This window comes from Acartia tonsa, chromosome 1 (genome assembly GCF_053477335.1).
Source record: "Acartia tonsa isolate MP-2025a chromosome 1, ASM5347733v1, whole genome shotgun sequence".
Lineage (NCBI taxonomy): Eukaryota > Metazoa > Arthropoda > Copepoda > Calanoida > Acartiidae > Acartia > Acartia tonsa.
This window is the reverse complement of record NC_137260.1, coordinates 57,266,668-57,290,316: the sequence shown is the minus strand read 5'-3', so window position 1 is coordinate 57,290,316 and position 23,649 is coordinate 57,266,668. Positions and strand designations below refer to the sequence as shown.

Below are 23,649 nucleotides of genomic sequence, written 5' to 3'. Positions count from 1 at the left end.
CACAATACCAGTAATGAGTACTGGTTCGGAGGTGGCAACGAATTCCAGGTATAATTTTTCTTTCAACCTTTTGCAGCAGGTGAAATTGTTTTTGTTCAATATTAGTAATATTAAGAAACGCAGCGCATTCAGAGATTTTCAAACGCGGATTTTCGTTTGCTACACATTGAGTCGCATCTATTTGTATTATTTCGGACGCATTTGATTTTGCCAAAATAATAAAAAGCCCCAAGAATCCCAAAATAAATTTACCTCGAGCTCCTGGTGCCTTTGCCAAATGATGCTGCATTTTATTTTTATGCTTCTTGTTTTTCTCTGAAATATGTTAATTAGTTAGTTTTAACATATATATTTTTTTTGTTTATTTTCGTTATTATACATACGTAAATTAAGCTATATACATTTGCCACCTTGGTTTTATATAATACATTTATATACATTTTATTTTTTCCTTTTAATTGGGTTATGCAGTCCGATTTGGACATGTATGCGGTTATCCCCCCCTTGTGACCTAGTTTTTCTTTCTTCTTCTAATATATACTTTGGTACTATGCTTTGTTTGTTAACGTTAATAACCTTTTCAGGGCTGGATTGTTTGGGTCTTTGTGCGAAGAAAGAAGCCTCGGACGGGACGGTTTCTTCCAAGAAACTATTTTCGACGTGAATTTGAGGACCGGATGACCGATCTGCGCCAGGGGGTTCTTGGTCTATGGGCTGTGACTCAAATGGTGAGTTTTTTTCCATTATATCCCCTCCCCCATCACAATCCACCTCCCCCTGGGGTAAATCCTGACTAGTTTCAGGGTTTCCTTCTATAAAATCGTCACCATCGTTATCTAGGTAGGTAAAATCGTCATTTTCCATACCTTTATTATCGTTTAATTCGGTTTGCCCGGTATTATCTATTCCTAAGGTTATTTCCTCAGACGGGACGATTTCCTCAATAGGAAAGACGTTAAAGGAAAGTGTTTCCCCCAATAATTCTACTTTAGAATCAATTTTCCGTATTTTATCTCTACTAACAACTTGGTTAGTTTTTATTGGATTTGATCCAAAGGGACTGAGCTCAAAAAGGGCCTCTGAGAATTTTTTTGTTACAATAAAAGGACCCCCATAGAAAGATTGCAATTTTTTACTGACCCCTATTTTGACTAGGTTAAAAAATGCAAAAACCACGTCGTTAACGAAAAGGGGAGATGAAGCCTTCCTAGATTTATTTTGAAACTCTAAATAAATCTTAGATTTCTTGGAAACCTGTGCAATAATTTCTTCCAAATTTTTTAGGTAGTTCAAGTAAGATCTGCAGTCAATGTCCTGCCTCTTCTGCAAGATTGGAGAAAAGAAATCGAGATTGAGAGTTGGTTGCCTGCCGAACATGAGGTAATAAGGCGTATACCCCGTTCTTCTAGACGTACTAGAGTTAATTACAAAAGTGGTCAAGGCTAATTTTCTTGCCCAGTCTTTACTTTCAAATCGGTCATCGGATCTTAGACCTGCATAAATGCTTTGATTATGCCTTTCACATGGGTTACTATTAGGGTTTCTTGGGGGAATAAGTTTAGTTTCGATACCTAGTTCATCCATAACCTTTTTGAAAACTTCCCCAGTAAAATTTGTTCCCCTGTCACTTCTCAATGACCGAAATAAGCCGTAGATGGGTACCACCTGTTCAAGGATGACCTTCACCGTGCTTTCCACGGTGGCGTCCTTGATGGGGTGGGCGATAACATACCTAGAGAATAGATCAACCAGTATAAATATGTAACGGACATGTTGTCCTTGAAAATAGTTAGGGGTTAAAGGACCGATAAGGTCTACTGACACCTGGCCAAAAATCTCGTGACTAATGGCTGAATGGGTGATAGGTTGCTTGTGTTTAGGTACCTGTCCTATTTTTCTTAGGCAGGTAATACAATTTTTAATGCGTGATTCGACAAATTTATTAATTCCTACAAGGAAGAATCTTTCATTTATCTTGCGTGTTGTTTCGTTAACCCCCTTGTGACCTATACTATTATTATGTGCCAATTCAAAAACTTTATTATATAATCCAATGGGTACGACGGGTCTTTCAATGAATGTTCCATTGCTAAGAGGTTGTCTAAATATTATAAGTCCTTCCATAACGTATAAATGTTCTATTAATTTAAAAAGGACCTCTTTCCGGCCGGTTAGTTCAGCTTTTTCAAAGCTTGACAACTTCTTTTTTTCGAATATCCACCTACGAATTTCAGATAATACTTGATCTTTTTGTGTTTCAGATTGCCAAACATTGTTCACACCGACTTCAGAAGCCGAATGTAACTCAAAAATCTGGTCTTGGTATGGGCAATCCTGTTCATAAGGATCCAAGGTAAACGAGCTAGTACATTTTTCACAATCGGTTTCCTTATGTTCTTTGCATAAAAATTGCCCTCTAGATAAATTATCGGCATTACAATGGTCCCTACCCTTTCGATGAATTACTGTAAAGTCAAAACTTTGGATGAAGTAAATCCATCTTACAGTTACACCATTTATTGTTCCTTTTTGCCATTTTTTGTAATGAACTAAGGAAATCGAATCTGTACGCACAATAAAGTTTCTGAATCTTAAATAATGAAGAAAGGTTTTAAGAACAAATACTAGACATGCTAATTCACCTTTATAACTTGGATAATTTTTCTCTGCCCCGTTACATTTTTTGGAACATATTCCAATAATTCTTTCTACCCCCCCCTGATTTTGGCTGAGAATTCCAGCGAAATAACTCGTAGAAAAATCTACGTCTACTATAAAGGGGTTAGGATTATCCCACTGGGGGTAGCCTTTACTTATAGAATTTGAGAACATATTTATGAAATTTTCCCAATCTTTTGATAGGGAATCGGTCCATTCGATAATTTTATCATTTCTGTGTTCATCTAGGGTACAAGAATTTTTCGCATAGGATGGGAAATAGGCCCTATAATAATTGGAGAAGCCCAGGAAACGCTGGAGTTCCTTGCCTGTCCTGGGCCTGCTCCAATTTTTAATTTGTTCTAAATATTCGGGGTTCATTTTAAGTCCTTGGGAACTGACTATATGACCTAAATATGTACATTCGGATGTGAAAAATTTACATTTGGCTAGATTTAACTTAAGTTTTGCTATTTTTAGGACTCCGAAGAGTTTTCTGAGATGTTTCAGATGTTCCTCAACATTCTTTGAGAATATAATAAGATCATCAAGGTAAGATATTATAAATTCATATAAGCCAGGGATAAGGGTTAGGACTTTGTCCATCAAGTGGCAGAAAACACTTGGCGCGTTACACAGTCCAAACGGCAGTTTCTTAAAAAGATACTGCCTGTTAAGGGCTGTGAACGCGGTCAAGTGTTTACTTTCCTTCGAAATGGCTAGCGCATGGAATGCGCTAGTCAGATCGAGGGTGGTAAATACATTACCAGTGCCTAATTTTTCTAAATTACTAGAAATCAGGGGAAGGGGCCAATTAATTTTTCGTGTTACACTATTAAGCGCACGAAAGTCGATAACGAACCTAAGCTTGCCTTCCCCCCCAGCCGTCGGTTTTTTCTTTACCGCAAAGATTGGGGAGGACCACTCGCTGTAGCCCTCCTCAATGACGCCCCCCCTTAGCCAATTTTCAATTTGTTCTTTTAATTTGGCTTCGTATAATGGGTTTAACTGAATGTTTCTAGCCTTAATAGGTTTAGCCCCGGGGATCAAGTCTATTTTATACTGTAAGAGGTCACAGTTACCGATATCAGCATCATCAGCCGAAAATATATCAAAATGATCAAGGCATAATTTTACTACCTTTTCCTTCATCCCTGGGTTGTTTTTGATAAGATCACTATTTTCTAAATCTAATTTTTCTTTAATGAATTTAATTCTTTTAAGAAGTGTAGTTCCTGATAATTCATTTATTTGATTAATACTTTTATTGCAGGAATTTGGGGGATCTGATTCGAATTCAAAGCAATATCCAACTTTAACGTTATCCAATAAGGTAGTATTTTTTCCTGCTAAATTAACAAAATTTACCCAACATTCTCCTTTCTCATTTACATTATAAATACCCTCCATAAGCATTAAGCCGTTATGGCTTGTCATTTTAGAATTATTTGGGGATATATACAGCTTCCTATTTTTCTGATGAATAGGAATTGTTATCATTGTTGTATTCCCCCCCGGCAAGAATGTTGTTTTCCTTGCTAATTTTACGCATGTTTTATTTTGTTTTAATGTCCCAGTACCCCCCTTGTGACTCCAATTTATTCCCGGGATAAGGGAGTTTTGTTCCGTATGAACATTACTTGTAGGAATTAGGGGTATGTTTTTACTTTCTTCAACTATATTAATTGTTGAATTTTCTATGGGGATTTGCTCGCCATTGGGGAGCTCAAAGGAGAACTTATCTAATAATAAATTAATTCGATTAACTTTGAGAAATTCATATCCTAGATTTATAATTTTAGACGTCGTTTCAGGGATGTAAAACGTTTCTTCGAATATTTTATCTGACCCATCAAAGCTGAATTTTAAACTTACATGTCCTATGATATTTACTGGTTTTAAATCTACAGACAGAGCGCTAAGATTGGCGGGGGTGAATGTGATTTTATTATCATCTAAAATTTCTCTTGAAATAAGGGACCTAAAGTTATTTCCTGTATCCACTAAAGCGGTTTGCAGGAATTCCCCCCCCACGGGATTAAGAACTTTTAGTTTTGCACAGATAGGCATTATAAAATAAATTATATTTTTAGTCGAAGCCTAAGATGCATATTTTCCAAGATCCCCACCTCAGCGGTTAGGCGATGGTAATCCTCACACAGAGACTTCCTGTGTTCCAGGTATAGTTGTCTGTCGAAATTTTTTAAATAATAAAATGTTTTAACAATATGGTTAATTGTTAAAATAATTTTGTATAGCTTTCTGGGTTTCATTAAGTTTTTATCAAGCGCTTTTCAGCTCCAGAAATGTCTCAATAAGCATGAGAATGTTAATAGTTCTAAAGAAACTACTTAATTTTTATACGGGTCCTTATTTATATACTTGGATATAGGATAGAATCCTATCGGAATATAACTGAACTAAAAAGTTTTAAAGGATTGAAGGGCTACAAAGTAGCTTAAAAATAAGTGTTCAGCTTGCAACTAACAAGACATTAAAAACAGACTGACTTATTTTTTGACTTACATCTGTATTTATACAAAATATAGTGTCATTAGTCAGTATCTGATTCACGATACAAATAATTTAAAGTTAGCGCTAAATTATAGCTCAAAAATTATTAGATATGGTTAATATAATAAAGAGGGTCAATGATGACTGGTTTATTATTCTGATATTGTTAGTATTTATACTTAATTTTTCCACCTATGGGGTAGAACAAGCTTATATAATTACTAGAGTATAATTAATGCTGAAATCAGCTTAAAAAAATAGGATGTGGTTTGTAGTAACTGCTTTAGTAGTAACTGGCCTCGATTAATAATGTGCATTCACTTTTATATAGACTTTTTATTCCACTGGTAATCCTAGCGGAAGCTAATAGAACTAACTTTATTTCATTCTGCTAGTAATCCTAGCGGAAAATAATTTAATCAAAATGTTTTAACACATCTCAAGTGATTAAAGATTTTAATTTTTAAATGCTGCTTGATTGCAGCTCAAAAATGAGTAAATGATAACAACAAAGAACTGAAGGACAACTGAATTAGATTTGAAAATTTGCTTGTATTTATACAGATTTTCCATAGACCCCCCCCTACTTAACTTTATCATTTACTTATACGGACCGCGGTAGCATTCTAGGCGACATCTTTCGGATACATAATAAATTAAATATAGTTCTATTATTGTCACTGTACAAAATGCAATAATATGTATCCATATGGATAAGTTAATATACATAATTGCTGAGATATTTCAGCTACAAAAATCAGAGGCTAAGAGTGAGCAACTCTCAGATAAAATTGATACTGAGGGTTCAACTCAAAAATCATTGTTTATATACAGATAATTCGCTTAAGTTCCCCTAGCGGTTAAAACTGAACTAGAATGTTTTAGATTCTACTATATATACATTCAAAATATACGATATTTACATATTAGATAAGTCATGCGATATTAAAAATAAATACTACTAAATAGAAAATAGGTATTCACTTATTAGCTTCTTGATAAAGACTATTAGATTTAAAAAATGGAAATATTAAGTGCATGTGAAATGCTCCTCAGGTTACTTCCCTATTTCCCCCAATTTCCTGTATCAGCTACATTTGGATAGGGAAAGGTGGGGGAGGAGTTTATTTTGTGTTGCTTAGTCAGACTTAATAACAATAATTTGTTTTATTTTTTCGCGCCAAAGCATTGCTTGGCAAGGGATATTTGATATTAAGGAATTTGCAAGCTTAGCTTGGCATGGGATATTTTGTTTATCTTTCATATCAAAATATGAAACTCATTCAGCAAATTTTTATTTTCTGGGATAGGGACAATTAATATCGCATAAATCCATTTTTATATTTAGAGGACGTGATTTTTAACAATCGCTTGAACATATTTATCTATTTCAGATTCTTCGCTGGCTTCCTGATCCATTTGGTTGATAGTTTTACGCGCATACTGCTCAGGTATTTTATTACTATTACTTGGAGCTTTTCTGGGCGTGAATTTACTTCTTGTTTTACCAAAGCGGGACTCAGGATTTGGGGGCTCCCCAGCTTTCTTTTTGTTGCAATTTTGCACTACATGGCCAGGGATATTACAATGCCAGCATTTAATATTTTTACTCCTCGCATTAAAGGCTCCTATAACGCCCTCGATTTGATCCCAAGCAATAGGATCATCCTCATGGTCTACCCAAGAAGGAACCTCGTCAGGTTCTTCGGTTAAGTTTTCCTTATACATTGCCGTGTTAGTGGGGATATTATCTTCGATAATACTTATTATGGGTTGTTTTTTCGTTTCCGCAGAATTTTTAGGTAGGAACATTTCCATGGCTTGAGAATAGCAAGCAGAAAGGTTTTCCTTGCTAATATGGCCAGACCCATCCCAGTTAACGTATCTCTGTCCGAGATTAATAAGTTTATTTAAGTAAGCGTTGTAATCGTCCAAAAATTGCATGCTCTCAACATAATTGGCCATGTCTATGGCAAGGTTGGTATACAGCAGATTTTTGCTAACGTTAAGATAGAATTCTTTCCACTTCTTTTTAGGTATGAGACCAGGATTCATGAGTTTGAACACCCTAAGTTTGTTTTCAAAATAGGTGTCAAGGGGTTGATTAGTCTCCTGTTTTAGGTTGTAGAAGTACTGAGAGGCTACTTCTGGATCCGAGAAAGGAGTGACCAGCCTCCTAATCATCAGGTAATAACTTAAAGCAGATAAGGCCTGATTTCTTTCAGGCGTAATTAAGTCTCCTAATCGTTCGCCTCTAGAGTCATAAATTCGCTGGTATAAAATATCCTTAAAAAGGATTGGGTCACAGATTCTATATGTCTTTGCAACCCTCCACATATTAGAAAAGAAGTTATCAAAGTCAGCCCTACCGTCCCACCTAGGGGCATCCCTCGCAAAATCGGAATCCCATTTTTGTCCCTTAATAAAGCATTCTTTAATAAAGTCATCGTCGGCGGCGCTAGTTGTTGCCGTTGCGGCTGCGCCTGTGTTTGGCGTATTTCTTGTAGAGGGTCTATTTGCTACACTGGGTGCAGACCTTGTAGTTTTACGGAGGGGTTCTAACGACTTAATCCTATCAGGGATAAAGGGAATCCTTTCTAGCAAGGTTTTTTCATATTCGGTTAGAGAAGTTTCTCTTACATTCATCCAATTATCATTATCCGCCGGACCTATAAAGCCTACAATTGAATAGGCCATACAACCTGGGGCTGTCATCCTATCCTTGGCGACCCATTCAACCACGTTTATCTTTTGCTGGACCGATATACGGTCATAAAAAGTGGCATTAATTGAATCATCACCTATGGTGTTAAAATGAGTCATGTTAAGACTTTCGTTTAGCGTTTTTTCCGCAAACAATGGGCCAAGATTTCCGTCCGCTGGGAGTTTTGATACTCTGCGTTTTAGATCTAAAATGTCGGTATCGGCTAATAATCTGCGATGTGATTCTGTGTCTTTAAACCCTGCCCATTTTGTTTCTAATTCGAGCTGCATAATCTCGGATTCTTGTTTTATTAAATCTCTATAATGTGCCGAATATTCGTTTAACTTATCATTTAACGCTTCCGATATGAGATCTTTGATTTTTTCAGGGGAAAGCGGGTCAGCCTGCTGCTGCTGCTGCTGCTGCTGCGAGGTACCTTGGACGGCCGGAGCCGGCGGAGGCGGCGGTTTTTGTTTATCATCATTTTTCTTATCGGTCATGGTGCTGGAGTGTAGTGTTCGTTAACACTGATTTGTCTACCACGAAACTTTTTAAGAACTTGGGAATATCCCTTTCTTCCTGTTTTAAGGAGAAAATATGGAAATGTGTGAAATTAAATACTAGTGTGAAAATAAAAGGCGGGTTCCTTTTTATCTTTATTTGGCAGTTTGCCACGAAATAATTATTATGAATATTCTGTAACAAATTGTTACTGTAAACCGTTTCCGTGAATAAACTTAGTTATCAGGAAAATATTAATTTCACTTTGCAATCGAAGCTACTTTACAATTTAATTTTGTCTGTACGCTAATTATCCAAACCTTCCCCCCTCAAAAAATGAGTGGTAGACAAGACTGCGCCAAAATGACGTATGAGGGGATGTACAGACAGACTGCGAATACGAGTATAGAGTAGCTCCGATACAATTTAATAATCAATAATCTAACAAAGTATTTCTAAAAAATACACATTTATTAAACATATAAAACTGGTTAGAAATAGGCAGATTAATGGGATTATTATTATAGGATATATTTATTATGATATATATATTAAAGGCTCAGACGTCCTGTTTCTTAGTTAGGTAAGAAACGACGTACTTGAACACGTGGGAAATATAGATACCGCCAGCCTAGACTTATAGGCTTGTATCTAACCAAGTGCAGACGGGAGGAAGCGTATTCACTCTTTGGCCTGCAACAATCAACTACCCCTCAACACAGCAGGATGGAGTATGGTGGCGGTTACAAGTGGAGGTCTGACTCAGCCAGAGAGTATAAGAATGTGAACAGGGATAAGGATACATAAACTTGGGTGTTGATTACCACAGTATCATTGGGCTAAGAAGAACTAAAATGTCGTCTTAATTTAAAATACACTTTATCTTATGTTTAAAAATATATTATATTGAATGATTCTTATATGATAATATGTTTATTCCTGTATGGCTAAGGCGATGAAGTAGGTGTATTCGCCAGTTTAAAGAAACCAACTAAAATGTATAATTTTTGCCATAAAACATATTTTATCTTTTTATAACCAATAAGTTCTAAATATAATCGAACATGCTATTAAAGTCAAACTTACAAACAAATACTTGAATAGGTATTATTATTATAGGTATAACTTTTTTAAAAAGTTATTTATTTGTTTCCAAAGTTTTCTTTAGATTTGTAGACTCGGAGTAATACTATCTATTTTGATGGATTTAAGAATAAAGTTAAGCCTTCAATCTACAATGTGTCTTCAATTTTATCTCAACAATTTCAACAACCTTAATTTTATATATTAGACTAGGTTTTTAACTTAAAGTGATCTCATCGGATTGACTTGCATTTTTATAGGATATTTTTATAGCCAAAAACCTTCTGACTGGATTAATTTCTGACTGTCATCTGATTTCATCATCCGTTTATACTGCTGATCTTGGGATTCAGTATCTGAACTTAAATGAAACATACTTGATTCTGCTGCCGGTCTATGGTCAGTATATCTTGGGGCTGGGAGGTTACCATCTTCATCACTAAATTGGGGGGAGAGTTCAGCGTCTTCAAGTTTGTCATCAGTAGCATCTTTGGGAGTGTTCTGAACATTTTCTGCAACTTCCATGGTATTTCCCGGATTATTTTGGGATTCTTCTTTGCATCGTTTAGGAGGAATAGCAGGAGTTGAGCTGCTAAAGGAGCCACTACGTCGCTTATCACGAGATGGAGTACATGATGTCATTTCATCCCCTATTCAATTAAATACATTTGAAATTTTCTACCAATGGATTTATTATGACACTTTAATAATGGTTACAAAGAAATGCAGTTTTTTTAATGCGCACAATCCTTATTTAAACAGACTACAGCAAAGATACGAATTAATCCGTAATTTCTACACATCCTATTATATAAAGTTTTTTTTGTCTGAAGCTTAAAATCTCGGAAAGTACTGGTTCGATTCGGTTTTACTTTCAAGGAAACACGTTTTAAATATAGTATTTATGGTTTAGCAGGGTGAGGACTCGTTGAAGGGACAAAAGTTAAGAATAGTTATTTCTCGCATCGTATGATTAACAGCTTTCCGCGGAAATAAAATGTACAATTATAAGATTAAAACCAGTTTTTTAGCCCCGAGATGCCGAAGGCACGAGCTAAAAAAACTGGTTTTAATCTTATGATTGTACATTTTTATATTCATAGAAAAATGGATATAATACGATGCTAGACGTAGTTTTTTTTGTATGGATGAAAACTGGTTCTAGTCCACCGGTTATTAATCGGTTTCGAATGAATACGAAAAAAAAACCTTAGAACGTTATTACTATTACTCTTCAACACACAGTCACACTCGCAAAAATAGGTATGAAATCGATAATTTTTTTCAAATCTATTTCCTTTTTGTGTTGGCTTTGCAACTGGGGTGGACAACACTTCGGGATCTAACGACTTCTTTCTCTTTGGTGTGGTAGCTCCTAAAATAAAAAGTTAAATGAAATAGTTGCATAGGCTTGATTTGACAAATCTTTATTAAAATATGTAAAGGGTTGCTAATTAATATCCCAAGCATCTAGGTGCTCTGTATTCGAAGGACTTTAAAGGGGGCAAAACAACCTAAACCTCCAAAGACTGTAATCTAAAAACAGAATAGCCAAAAACAATCCCGTGACCTAGGTGAAGCTTCCCTTAAAGGAGTATTTAGTAGGTTGCGGTAATTATTGGAATCTGAAGCTTTAGACAAAAAAAAACTTACTAACTTCTTTACATAAAAGTATTTGATTGAAAACTAGTTAGGTAGCCGGTAGGTATTAAATAATGGGGACTATACACGAACAAGATAAAGTGATGTTAAGCACCTTAAGTTTGAGATTAAGTAAATATCTCAATTTCTATAATTAAAATGCAAATTCATTCAAGAAAATTCCACATGAAAGTAATGATTTGTAAGATACCTAGTGTTCTTTTTAATTAAAATGTTAAAAATCTCGAAACCTTGAGTTTTCTCATCAGATTTAGATTTTTTCGACAGCGATGGCTTTCTTTGTTTTGGCGGCACCTTCTTGCCCCTGAAGAATAAAATTAGTTTAATAATTACATTGATTTATGAAAAAGGTAAGACTTGTTATTTTGTAGCTTTGACTTTGTCAAAGCGTTTGCGATTTTCTGTTGAACATTTTAGTTTTTTAAATAATATAAATGTATTAAATAATTTTAACTAGTTGCTTAGCCCCTAGCCTTTCAGAGAGGGGGAGGGAGGTCAGGAAATTATTAGAAACCGACCAAAGAATTTTATTAATCTACCCAATAAAGGCGGACATGTATTTACAACGGTCTTTAGCTTCAGAAAAATAAAAGCCTTCTAGTTTATATTAAAGGGTTTTTATTGTAGCTAATGATCTATATTATTAAAACTATTTTTCTACAGTGTTAGTGAAAGAAAGCAAACTGAAATAATCTAAAAGCCTCTCCTTTCCGTATTACTTAGGTACTATCTGCCTATGACAAAATTGCACACATTATCTACCTAAATAAAAGGACTGTTTATTGCACTAGTTCCCAAAGTTTTATAATAATGTTTTCTTATTCGTTGGCTTATCAACTTTTGAATTTTGATTGGTTAGATCATAAAGTTGAGTGTTTAAATGTTTCAACCACTAATTTCAATATACAAAAAGGGTAATTTTGTCATCAATAGGGATTAACATTAATTTATCGGCCATTGTCTTATCCATTTAGATCCCTGAAATAAATGTGATTTGAATCTAGTAAACACTACCTGTCTAACTCCCCAGATGGTTTTTCGATGTGTCGAATTGATCTGTCAACTTTTGGAGTCATTTTTCCACTAAATTCAAATGCGTTTGTAATTTTGGCGTATTTATAAACAAACATACAAAAAAAACATTGTATTACATCAAACCTTACATTGATTGACAGGGTTAATTATTTGGGTTTAATGCATAACAGTAAACGTTTAGTTATTTAAGGGGGCGGGGGTGGGTTAATGCAACCATCTCGTAATCAGTGATGAAATGACACTTAGAATTCGAATTTCGATCTGAAATTTTACATGAATACTCCTTGGTAGGTCTATTTTCCCTAAATCGAACAAAAAGTTGGAAAAGTAACGGTTAACGGCTGGCGGCTCAGCCGTTTTGCCAATTTTTGCCAATCTTAAGAGCATATTATTCACGAAACCTATCTCCACATAATAATTTTACTCGCTCAAAAACCTTATCAAACGGTTCTAGCCGGTAGCTGTTGGTACTAGAATTTAAAATATGGTTATTGCTATCATTTAATATGAATTAAACCAAAAATATGTTTTAAAAAGTTGATACCTACGTAATTAATGATGAATTTGCCCTGAAAATAGGCAAAAAAAAACGGCTAAACGGCCGAGCCGCCAGCCGTTACTTTTCAAACATTTTGTTCGATTTAGGGAAAATAAACCTACCAAGGATTACTCACGAAAAATTTCAGATCGAAATTCGAATTCTAAGTCCCATTTAATCATTGATTACGAGATGGTTACATTAACCCCCCCCCCCCCCCCCCCCATTGTATCCAGGATAATCTTACTGGGAAATGAATAAAAAAAAATTCAATAAATCCTATCGGTTTTATTAGTTAGCGAGACCTTGACTGACAAAGCTAAATACTTTATATTATAGAAAGGAAGCTAATTTTCTTAAATAGAATCTTCTGATTTAACACGACGAGTTGAAAATCCATGAAAAAGTATACCTTTAGAAATTTTCTTAAACTTAAACAAACATTTAATTGCCAATTTCTATTCCTAATAAGTCGCACTGCTACAATATCTATAAACAAACGCATTCCTGTTTTGCAGCAACCTTTCATATTCCCGATTTTCTTCCCTCACCAGGTTTCTAGGAGTAGTGCACGTTGAAGCGGGAGTTACAGGTGTTCTTGCTTCTATGGGTGTTCCTGCTCCATTATTGGGTGTTCTTGCTCCTATAGGTGCTCCTGCTCCATTATTAGGTGTTCTAGCTCCATGGGGTGTAATCATTCTTGCACAGCTTTTGGGGTTTGGAGGATGAAAGAAACTGAAAGGGGAGCTAGTTCTTCTAGCTGGTGTTGTAAACGGGTTTTGCTTCTTTTCAGAACTCCTACAACAAGACATATTTAACAAAACTTATAGAAAAATGCTAAATGGCTGACAAGCCGTTTTCGGACATAGAATATTCATTAAGCAGCCGATCTACTTACAGCATAATAGCTAAATAGGTAGAAAAAAATTTAAGAATAGATGCACTAGACACAAATTCCTTATAAAAACACAACTTAGAAAACAACTTTACCTTTCCCTAACAGTAGGTCTAGAATTTTCTTTGTTATGAAGATCACTACCCCCTGATTATTTCAATGTTATCTTAAACAGAATTTCAGAGAACTTTTAATACTTTTTAGTCATTATCATCATTATCACAATCAATTCAGATATACAAAACTAAAATTCATTAGGTAACTTATTATCGAAATAGCTAAAATCTTGTGATTCACAATAAATACAAGAAAAACATTGAATTCCTGATTGTCTTCTGTGTCTGTCTCTTTCTGGAGTGTTGTCTACATGGCTTTCATCGTTTACCTGAAAGACAGGTAATACAGATGAAAAAAATAGAGAAAAAACAACGAGGGGGGATCAAAACTTTTAAATTTGTTTTTAAAAGTAAAAATGATTTCTTTTAGGATGAGGGCGGTGGGGTAAAGCGCGTTTATTTTAATGAAGAAGGATGTACTATTCATATATAGGTAAAACTTTATCAAGACCTGCAAAAAATCTTCATTGGTGATATAGTAGAATCGATAAATAGTTTGTGTAAGACGACATTTAATATTATTCATTAATTTTATCTAACAGTTTAGTTACAAAACATTTTCTATTTTTTTCCAATACATAAAAAAATACTAGAATTAAATTCTCTAATCTAAGTTAAAACGTCCTTTATGGAGCTCTCCCCATAATACCTATTACCTCATTATTATTAGAAGCATGATGTTTGAAAACAACAGATGAGCGATTCGGAGGTGTGAGAATATTGGACAACTGAGCATCATTTCTCAAGGCCAAGCCTTCCCTAAAAAAAATTAAAAAACAATAGTTTTACTTTTTATAGTTGACGCCACAGTGTTTTGGAGCCGGGAGCCGCCATATTTTGCTGGAGTCGGAGCCGTTATTTTCGTTCAAAGACGGCTCCGGGTTAGCTAAAAAAAAGGGATTTTTACTAATTATAGTTTGGTAACTCTGCACTGTTGTGTGTAAATGCCCCTTTTAAATTTTTCAAGTCTTAAAACCATCAAAAGTCAAAAATAGATTTGGCAAAAAAAAAGCATGTTGAGTTTTTCTTGATTTAAGGTCAGAGCGGGAACCGGAGCCAAATCCGGAGCCGTTACTTTCACAGGCGGCTCGACGGAGCCGGAGCAGCACCAAAATCAAACGGCTCTGCAACGTTAGGTAACGGTAATGTAACTTTTTTTTTTAAATTGCTGTACATTTAATCATTTAAATGCTTCTAGCTAAGAATGGCAAATCGAATCATTTTCGAAATAACCCACGAACAAAAAAAAAAACGAGGGTAATGTCGTGTTCCCGGATTAATTAACGGACCGAATCCCAGAAAATCAGTTTACTTTAGAAATAGATTATTATTTTTCAGGGTTTCGGATCCGGATCCGCAAGGATCCGCATATTTTCGAGTCCAAGGATCCGGATCCGCAAAAAAATGCGGATCCGGATCCTTGGACTCAAAAAAAATGCGGAAAAAATGGAAAAATCTACCTAAAGAACCACGTACATCTTAGTTTTGAAATATATATTTTCCCTAACAGGCATAGAAGAGTTGAGTATAGAGGGTTATCCATACTTATTTTTCGTGTAGATTTAATATCTGAAGCCAGATTTTACAAAGGAGTTGCTGTTTTCGAGATATAAGGGGTAGTAAATAGCCCCTAAGTAAAAAAATAATGATACCGAGAAAAAGCCTTTTCATTTTCACAAGAATAAACGCTTAGTGTAAAAATAATAAAATCAATTTTATTGATTAAAAAAATATTATTATATTTTGGGTATTTCACAAAAAGCCTTTTAATAATATTGCCAAGGAATATAGAGAGATATTTGTTTACATTATGCGAACAGCTGTTTTATGATTGTTTATATTATGCAAAACATATGTTTCATATCTAATATGAAATACCTGGACAATGTAATACTTAATATGAAGGGGTATAATAGAAGAAAAATATACACTGTATATCTTATATGATTGGCTACGATTAAAGAGGCTTTTAAGGACACTTGACAGAAGGGGTGGAGTCAACCCTAAACTTTACATTAGTTTTAAAAGAAACGGTTGTAAGAGTTAGTTTTTAAGGGACAATTTCTCTTTAGGAGGTTGAGGAATCCTCTCTCAAAAGTTCTTAACCTACAATTTATCTACAAGAAGTTTTATTATGACCATATTGGTCCAATGGTTAACACGATCATTCGGTTCACACAGACAGACTAACAATCAATCATTCTGTTAGATAGCAAATGAGTTCGATATACACAAGATCTTATTTAGGTTAATCTCTGAGCCAAATCTTGCTTAATTTCTGTGCATGATTATATTTTCACTAGCCCTTTAGACAACCAACTCTGTGATTGCACAACTTTTGTCTGGAAGTCCTTACTTTACATGGTAATGAGTTGCAGCTGTTTTGGGCCAAGGCATTCCCCTGTTCTAACTATTCATATCACGCACTTCACAGAGCAGCAGTAGGAACCTTGTAACATCTTTGGCAATGACGCAGCAAGATTACTTTTTGGTTTGTTATAGGAAATCTCGAATGAGCTCTTTATTTTAACAAAGCTAAGTCCTAGGATAGCATATGACTTGTTTACTTAAACATTAAAAACTTGAAGTTAAAAAAAAGTAAAGTTTATTGAGAGGGTAATTTTATTTTAGGGACGATTTCTCTTGAGGTGATGGTACCCTGCCCAAATTGTTTTAAACCTTCCCAGGTCCCGTCTGAAGCTACACTGTATAGAACCATATCGGTTCAGCGATTAGCAAGATCCTTAGTTACATACAGACACACACAAAGACATAGATCCTTCTACTTTATTTTTAGGATAAGATGTTTAAAAATTTCTAGGAAGTAGGTACATAAAACTGAAGAAAAAAAGACTGAATTTAAAAATACCCTTTGAAAGATGAACCCATCTTGGTTACAAATTAATTCACTAACATGTACAGATAAAAAATAATCCATTAGAAAAAAATACTTTATTTAGTATCTATTTATTAAAATAAAGTTAACATGACAAATTATATAACATGGCCTGAAATGATATTACAAGGATAACAAAAAAATGTGAATTTGTGTATTTAATTTAAATACATAAAATTTCTTTTTATTAGAACTGAAATGATAACAATTTTAATTTTAATGAAGAGGGAGGGAAAAGAACATCTCACTAACTTAATTTTATAAGAAACAGTAAACTTTCCCGTCTTCTTGGTTCCATCCTAAAAAAATACATTAAAGTTTAAAAAGAACAGGTTTCGAAGGTTTACTTTGTATAGGGCCTTTAAAAAAAATTACCTACTTTAATTTGACTGCATAACTTAGGTTATTTCTCTGCTATTTTTGGCAGATTCGCAAAACGCTTAAAAGCACATCTTAAATCTCCCACAAGTGCAGAAAAAAATATGTCGAATCACCCGTTGATTTTGAGTGAGAATAAAAACATTAAAAAAATATAGGGACAGGTAGCTTTATTGCTGAATTAAATTTCTTTTCAATTATCTAAGTTTAATCCTCTTATTTACAAGCATCTACTTCTTGTTATTCGTGGATTTCTTTTGTATAATTGTTTGAGCTTTATACTAATGGGTGTTGTCATCCTTGTTATTACTATTCCTCATATTTTCATTCATTTATTGTTGCAATATAGGTTAAAATTGAATGTTGAAATAGTTTAAAGTATTAACGAATACGCGTTTTCAACATTACCACTATTATTTTCTTTTTTTTTATCGGATAGGTAATTAGTACTTAAGAAGCATATAAAGATTAAATTTATTACCTGAAAATTACTTTACTTCTCATATTCTTTGTAACTTCAAATGTGCAGGACCAGGTAGATAATTTTGATTCTAAAAAATTATTTATTTCATTATTTTATCTCTTATTTTCGGAGTAGGTAATTTCAAAGTGGACTACTTAATATATTTCAAAGTTTCTCCCCCTGTATTGTCATTCCCCTTAAAAGGGGGAGGGGATTAATGCAACCATCTTGTAATCAATGAGTAAATGGCACTTAGAATTCGAATTTCCATCTGAAATTTTGCATGAGTAATCCTTGGTAGGTCTATTTTCCCTAAATCGAACAAAAAGTTGGAAAAGTACGGCTAACGGCTCAGCCGTTTTTTTGGCTTTCTTCGGTTCAAATTAGTCACGAAACCTATCTCCACATAATACTCTATGCAGCTCAAAAACGTTATCATACGGTTATAGCCGGTAGCTGTTGTTACTATAAATTTAAAAAATAGTTTTTGGTAGGTATCATTTAACATGAATTAAACCAAAAATATGTTTTAAAAAGTTGATTCCTATGTAATTGATGATAAATTTACCCTGAAAATAGACAAAAAAAAACAGCTAAACGGCTGAGCCGCCAGCAATCACTTTTCCAACTTTTTGTTTGATTTAGGGAAAAAAAGACCTACCAAGGATTACTCATGCAAAATTTGAGATCGAAATTCGAATTTTAAGTGCCATTTACTCATTGATTACGGGATGGTTGCATTAACCCCCCCCCCCCCCTTATCCCTGCTTAAAATGCCTACAATCTTAAGTTCTTAACCCACAACCGTGGCTTAGCGCAACCGTTCGTGAATGGTTTTAACTGAAGACGTTAAAAATGGTTCTTTACTGCTTCTATATCAGAGTAGGGGGAATGCCCTGGCCCAAAACGGTCAAAACTCATTACTATGCACAGTTAGAACTTCTCAGAGGTTGTGCAATCAAAGAGTAGGTTGTCTGATGGGTATTACTTAACCTAATACCCAGGTGTTTGGACAGAAAACGAGAGATTTCATGTGATAGTAGGGCAGTATTATCTATCATTGAATGGTGAATATCTATCTAATGAAAAAATAATTAAATCCTCCATTTTTATATCCTACTAACCAAAGCTTACCTAATAATGTAATGTGGATAGTTAGTAAAACTCTTGCTTGGATTTCTTCTCAAGACTGGATTTTTGCAACTAAAAAACATAAGTGTAATGGTTTAAGTTTTTATATTGCATCGTATTTTAGACAGCTTTCTGTGGATATCAAAATGAAAATATTATTATGTCCGCTGGACTGGTTATGAGTAATACAGAAGTCATGTTTTGTTTCGTATTAAAGATAATTTTTTAAGAATTAAAAAAGTGATCAAAAATTATTGTCAGTTTGGATTGCCAGGAAAAACAAAGCAGCTGGAATTAATCTTTTCATTTTAATATATGTAGAAAGCTGTCAATATAGCACCCCTCAATTCGCCCGCCCCCCACATGGACGTACCTTTCCTGATTTTTTCCCCAAACATATCTATTCTTGATTTTAACAAATGCTCTATAAATCTTTATGTGGGTAATCTTATCCTTGATTTTTTAACTTTTCTACTTATGGATGTTGTATCCTTGTTTACAATACATTGATAACATAAAGATCATCTAAAATGTGGGTTTCACCACCCCCTCCCCCTAAAAAAATGAAAAAATAACCCAGTTCCATGTTAATTTTACCCAGACGTCATTAAGTTTGGAGGAGGGGAGGGGGTAATAAAGAAATAAATTACTGTTTCTTAGGTTAAAAAAAACAATGTTAATAAGGCCAAGAAAATAAAACATAGACATATCTTCCTGATTTTGGTGCCTAGTGAGCAGAGAACCTAACTCCCACCAGCCCCCCCCCCCCCCCCCCCCCCAGTTGGTTTATTATTGAAAGGGAATAATTTTTCTTCAGGAATAGCCCCTGTGTGTTCCTCCCTTACTTATTTTAAATATCAAAATAAAGGACAGGGATTCTTTGCTTAACTAGGTGCTTTGTGAGGAACCGCCTTAAAATCTATAGTTGGTTATACATATGTTCCCTTTTTTAAAATCATATTACGAAATGCTGTGTCCCAATCTTCAAGAATTATCATGCAGAAAGTTTTTTTATCTGTAGCTTAAGATTTCGAAAAGCATTGAATTAAAGGAGTTTTCCATGAAAGAGAAGCCATTATATTTTATAGATTTAAGTCTAAGAATGTTTCTCCTCGTATTCATTCAAATCAGGTGGATAGGAACCGGTTCTCATCCACACAAAAAATCTATGTCTAGCATCATATTATATCCAGCTTTCTATGAATAAAAATGTACAATCATAAGATTAAAACCAGTTTTTTTAGCCCATGCCTTCGGCACCTAGGGGCTAAAAAGCCGTTTATAATACGATGCAAGAAATATCTATTCTCTTATTTATTAGAAACCAATATCAACTGGTGAATTAAAACCGGTTCTCATCCACACGAAAAACTATATCTAGCATCGTATTAAATCGAGTTTTTACGAATATATATAAAAATGTACAATCACAAGATTAAGAGATGCCAAAGGCATGAGCTAAATAACTGTTTATAATCTTTATAATTGTACATTTCTTCAGAAAACTGTTTATAATACGACGTGAGAAATAAATATTTTTTTTTCTCTACCCCTTCCAATACATTATATAGAAGCTAGTGGCGCAACAGCTAGTATTATTTATACCTTACCTGTAATCCATCCATATGTAGAAGTTTGAAATATTCAATGGAATAAGCCACGTAGCATGGTAGAGTTTGACTGTTCACCTAAAATTGTAGGTATTATTTCAATATGTTCTAAAACACCAAAATAAGGGGGGAGGCGGATGTGCCACTTTTTGAAACCAAAATTAAAAGTCAAGAAAGGAACTCAACTAAAAAAAGAGTTACAGGTCTGAGATTTTGCATGGCAGTTGCTTTATAGGGGTACAATATGGAACTGTGAAGAAACGGCGGCGCAACCGCCGAAAACCGCCGTTTCCCGCCGATTTTTTTTTGCAATTTCTCGGCGGTTTTCGGCGGTTGCGCCGCCGTTTCTTCACTGTTCCATATTGTAACTCTATAAAGCAACTGCCATGCAAAATCTCAGACCTGTAACTCTTTTTTTAGTTGAGTTCCTTTGACTTTTAGTTTTGGTTTCAAAAAGTGGCACATCCGCCTCCCCCCTTTTAAAAATGATGCCTTAAATCTATTCAAGTTTTTAAGTATAGTACCTAAAGTTTTTAAAAGCGAAGCTTTTTTATAATAAGGGTTGATCCGTCTGAAACATTAATTTGAATATGCTAGAATTGTCCTACCGATTTCAAACTTTGCATGATTTTCCGATAACAGTTAGGTTATAATCGTTACCAGCAAGTCCGTACGTTCAAAACATGCTAATTATTAGCTTTGTATGATATAATAATTATATTCTTCTGATTTTTTAATAATGTTTCCTGGACAAAAAGATACAATATTAGAGCTAAGCATCTGTATTATTAAATATTAAGAAAAAGTATGTCATTGAACAGTATTCTTTATTTTTGAAAAAAAATTAGACTTAATTTTTTGCTTATGAAGTCTTGATACTCTATATGATGAGTTATTGTTCGTTTTTCCTTCCTTCTGATTTTATAGCTTCGCTTTCATGAATGCTGTCATGCTTATTTTTATACAACTACATTATGTAAGGGGGGGGGGGTTAAATGCAACCATCTCGTAATCAAAGTATAAATGGCACTTAGAATTCGAATTTCAATATAAAATTCTGCATGAGTAATCCTTGGCAGGTCTATTTTCCCTGAATCGAACAAAAAGTTTTGGCTATTTTTAGGGCAAATCTGTCATAAATTACGTAGGCATCAATTTTTGAAACATAGTTTTGCTTTAAATCGTGTGAAATGATACCGACAAAAAAACATTTTTAGATTTCTAGTACCAGCAGCAAATAGTATTATTAGTTTCGTGATGATTTGCATTAGATATTGCCCAAAAAATGGCTAAACGGCTGAGCCGCCAGCTGTTAGCTGTTATTTTTCCATCTTTTTGTTCAATTTAGGGAAAATAGACCTACCAAGGATTACTCATGATGCAAAATTTCAGATCGAAATGCGAATTCTAAGTGCCATTTATATATTGATTACGAGATGGTTGCATTAAAAAAAACCCTTTAGTAGAAAAATCTATAAGCTTTTTTTCGATTTATCTATTATAATTTAGAAATCAAGGCTGTAATATACTTTTTAGAGAACCCCTTAGTATATTGTTCTTACCTGGTTATATTAGTCAAGAACTTCTTGCATTGACCTCTCTCTGGCCTTATTGTATTTTATTCTAAATAAGGATAATAGTTAACATTCACATTGTCGTATTACAAACAGCTATCAGTGAATAGTAAAATGGAAAGTTGCAAGATTAACACCAGTTTTTTTAGTCCCGAGAGCCAGGCTAAAAAATGTTATTTTCATATGATTTATATCTTATTTTATGCGTAGAAAAATTGTCTGTAATAAGATACGATAAATATTTTTTTAGAATCGGAATAATCATTTCTTCCTTTTTAAAAGCAAATATAAAATTCAATTATTGTATGTATATTTTTCTTAACTAGTGAAAAGAAAGTGGGGGGGGGGGGGTAAAATGTGGTGACTTGTGCCACGCCATACCAGCAACTTTATTTAGGGCGCTACTGCCTTAGTTTTAGAGATAATTGTGTAAAATCTTTTGAGTTGTGTCACTAATTACCCCAAGTTTTGGTATCTTTAAAAAAACGGCTGCGGGACCGCTGCTCCCGCCGTTCGCCGCCATTTCCCACCACCGTTAAAAAGACCATGTTATTTTTTAAAAAAAATTTTCCCTTATAACCAAAAATAGGTTTTGGAATTCAACTCCCCCCTCCTAAAGTGCCCCTAGAGTCCTCTAAGGACGAAGCCGCTAGTTTTTAATAAAAAAGTAACAGGATCTATGTATGTTAGTACCGAAAGAGCTTGCTAAACGCTCTCGTGCCCCTAGAGGCATCTAGGGGAGTTGCAGATAGTGAATTAAAGTTGTTGGGATTTATTGTCTGAAGCTTAAGACATTAATAACACTAAAAGATTGAGTTTTGTATTAAGGAAGCCTCAAAATGATTTTAGGCTTTATATTTCCAGATATAAAGTTATTTCTCTCCCCCACCCTTCAGAAACAGAGCCTCTAGATGCTAGGGGCACAACCGGTAGTATTAAAAAACGAATTATGTGCGTGTGCACGAATGGATCTCGCTTACAGCTGAACTGGTATGGTAGGTCATGGGAAAGTTTAAACTGACCCCCCCCCCCTCTCCGGATAAACATTTTTCCTGTGAAGCCAATATATTTTAACAGATAGCTTTAAATAAATAATACACTTTTAAGTAAACAGTACTGAGTATGCTTTAAAATAAAGATCGCGGGCTAATTATATTAAATAATGAGTTCGCAGATTGGAACTGCTTGATTTAAAGAATTAGATAGCTAATTTTAAACCCCTGCTCAATGTTATGGAATATAATAGTTTACTTATTCTGTTAAGCTCTGACGTAAATCCTGCTGCAAACATTTAATGTGGAGATTACTTGCCATTTTAATGAAATCTGAAACATATACGTATTAAAACAAATATTTTCCTTAATAACATTACAAATATAAATAAAGAAAAAGTGTTTGTTGATACACTTAAATAAGCATAAATGGGCGGGTACATGATGAGAATAACAATTAAAACTGATATTTTATTTCATTAAAACAAAATTACGGAACTGAAGTCCAATTGTACTTTCTTGTTGATAATATTAATTAATAATATTTACTGAAAGGTAAAAATGCGTTCTAATATAATACACATTACACAATGCTAACATGTATTTATACGTTTGTGTATTAATGTTTTGAGTGTATGCGCTTATGAATATGATGATTATCTAAAAGACACCGGTCTAGAAAACCCCTTTCCCTTTCTCTATTTCTTTTTCTTCCGCACCCTTACCCTTCCTCCCTTCATTGTAAAGGACTAGGATGTAGGAGGCACAAAAGATTACAAAAAAATTTTAATTCCTGGAAGCAGCGTTGTGCTGCGGGTGTGTGTGTGTGTGTGTTTCGATATAAAGTAAACAATAAATTAGAAAGAGAATCTTTTATTTACAGCTATTAAGAATGCGGG

General features: G+C 34.3%; 2 protein-coding genes and 1 long non-coding RNA gene across 4 annotated transcripts in view; 1 reads left to right on the top strand and 2 right to left on the bottom strand.

Annotated features, from left to right (window-relative positions):
- Positions 1-23,649, bottom strand: part of LOC145324590 (uncharacterized) — a 28,579-nt gene that overhangs the window by 3,722 nt on the left and 1,208 nt on the right. Inside the window, exons 2-10 of one of the 2 annotated variants that reach the window (XM_080167175.1) lie at positions 14,363-14,465; positions 13,921-13,975; positions 13,686-13,743; positions 13,205-13,493; positions 12,137-12,207; positions 11,353-11,426; positions 10,760-10,835; positions 9,742-10,112; positions 9,210-9,368 (exon numbers count right to left, since the gene is read on the bottom strand). In XM_080167175.1, the coding sequence (XP_080023301.1) occupies positions 9,325-9,368; positions 9,742-10,112; positions 10,760-10,835; positions 11,353-11,426; positions 12,137-12,207; positions 13,205-13,493; positions 13,686-13,743; positions 13,921-13,975; positions 14,363-14,465 (1,141 nt within the window). In that variant the 3' untranslated portion in view covers positions 9,210-9,324. The remainder of the gene's footprint in view (positions 1-9,209; positions 9,369-9,741; positions 10,113-10,759; positions 10,836-11,352; positions 11,427-12,136; positions 12,208-13,204; positions 13,494-13,685; positions 13,744-13,920; positions 13,976-14,362; positions 14,466-23,649) is intronic. The other variant, XM_080167182.1, reaches the window with a different exon arrangement.
- Positions 599-8,401, top strand: LOC145324608 (uncharacterized). The gene is made up of 9 exons (XM_080167193.1): positions 599-728; positions 1,285-1,380; positions 2,262-2,353; positions 3,139-3,210; positions 3,932-3,991; positions 4,752-4,838; positions 6,567-6,623; positions 7,294-7,359; positions 8,265-8,401. The coding sequence occupies exons 1-5, from the start codon at positions 678-680 to the stop codon at positions 3,975-3,977; spliced, it is 357 nt and encodes a 118-aa protein (XP_080023319.1). The 5' UTR covers positions 599-677; the 3' UTR covers positions 3,978-3,991; positions 4,752-4,838; positions 6,567-6,623; positions 7,294-7,359; positions 8,265-8,401.
- On the bottom strand, positions 16,658-21,855 carry LOC145324582 (uncharacterized). The gene is made up of 5 exons (XR_013881287.1): positions 21,747-21,855; positions 20,185-20,262; positions 18,578-18,646; positions 17,462-17,531; positions 16,658-16,901 (listed from the first exon to the last, which is right to left on the bottom strand). It is a non-coding gene; the product is annotated as an uncharacterized LOC145324582 (long non-coding RNA).

Excerpts from the sequence above, each read along its gene's own strand:
- LOC145324608 (XM_080167193.1), top strand. The coding sequence starts at position 678 with ATGACCGATCTGCGCCAGGGGGTTCTTGGTCTATGGGCTGTGACTCAA. Across the intron at positions 2,354-3,138 it reads CCTGTTCATAAGGATCCAAG|GACTCCGAAGAGTTTTCTGA; the intron begins GTAAACGAGCTA and ends TGCTATTTTTAG. Across the intron at positions 3,211-3,931 it reads AATATAATAAGATCATCAAG|GAATTTGGGGGATCTGATTC; the intron begins GTAAGATATTAT and ends CTTTTATTGCAG.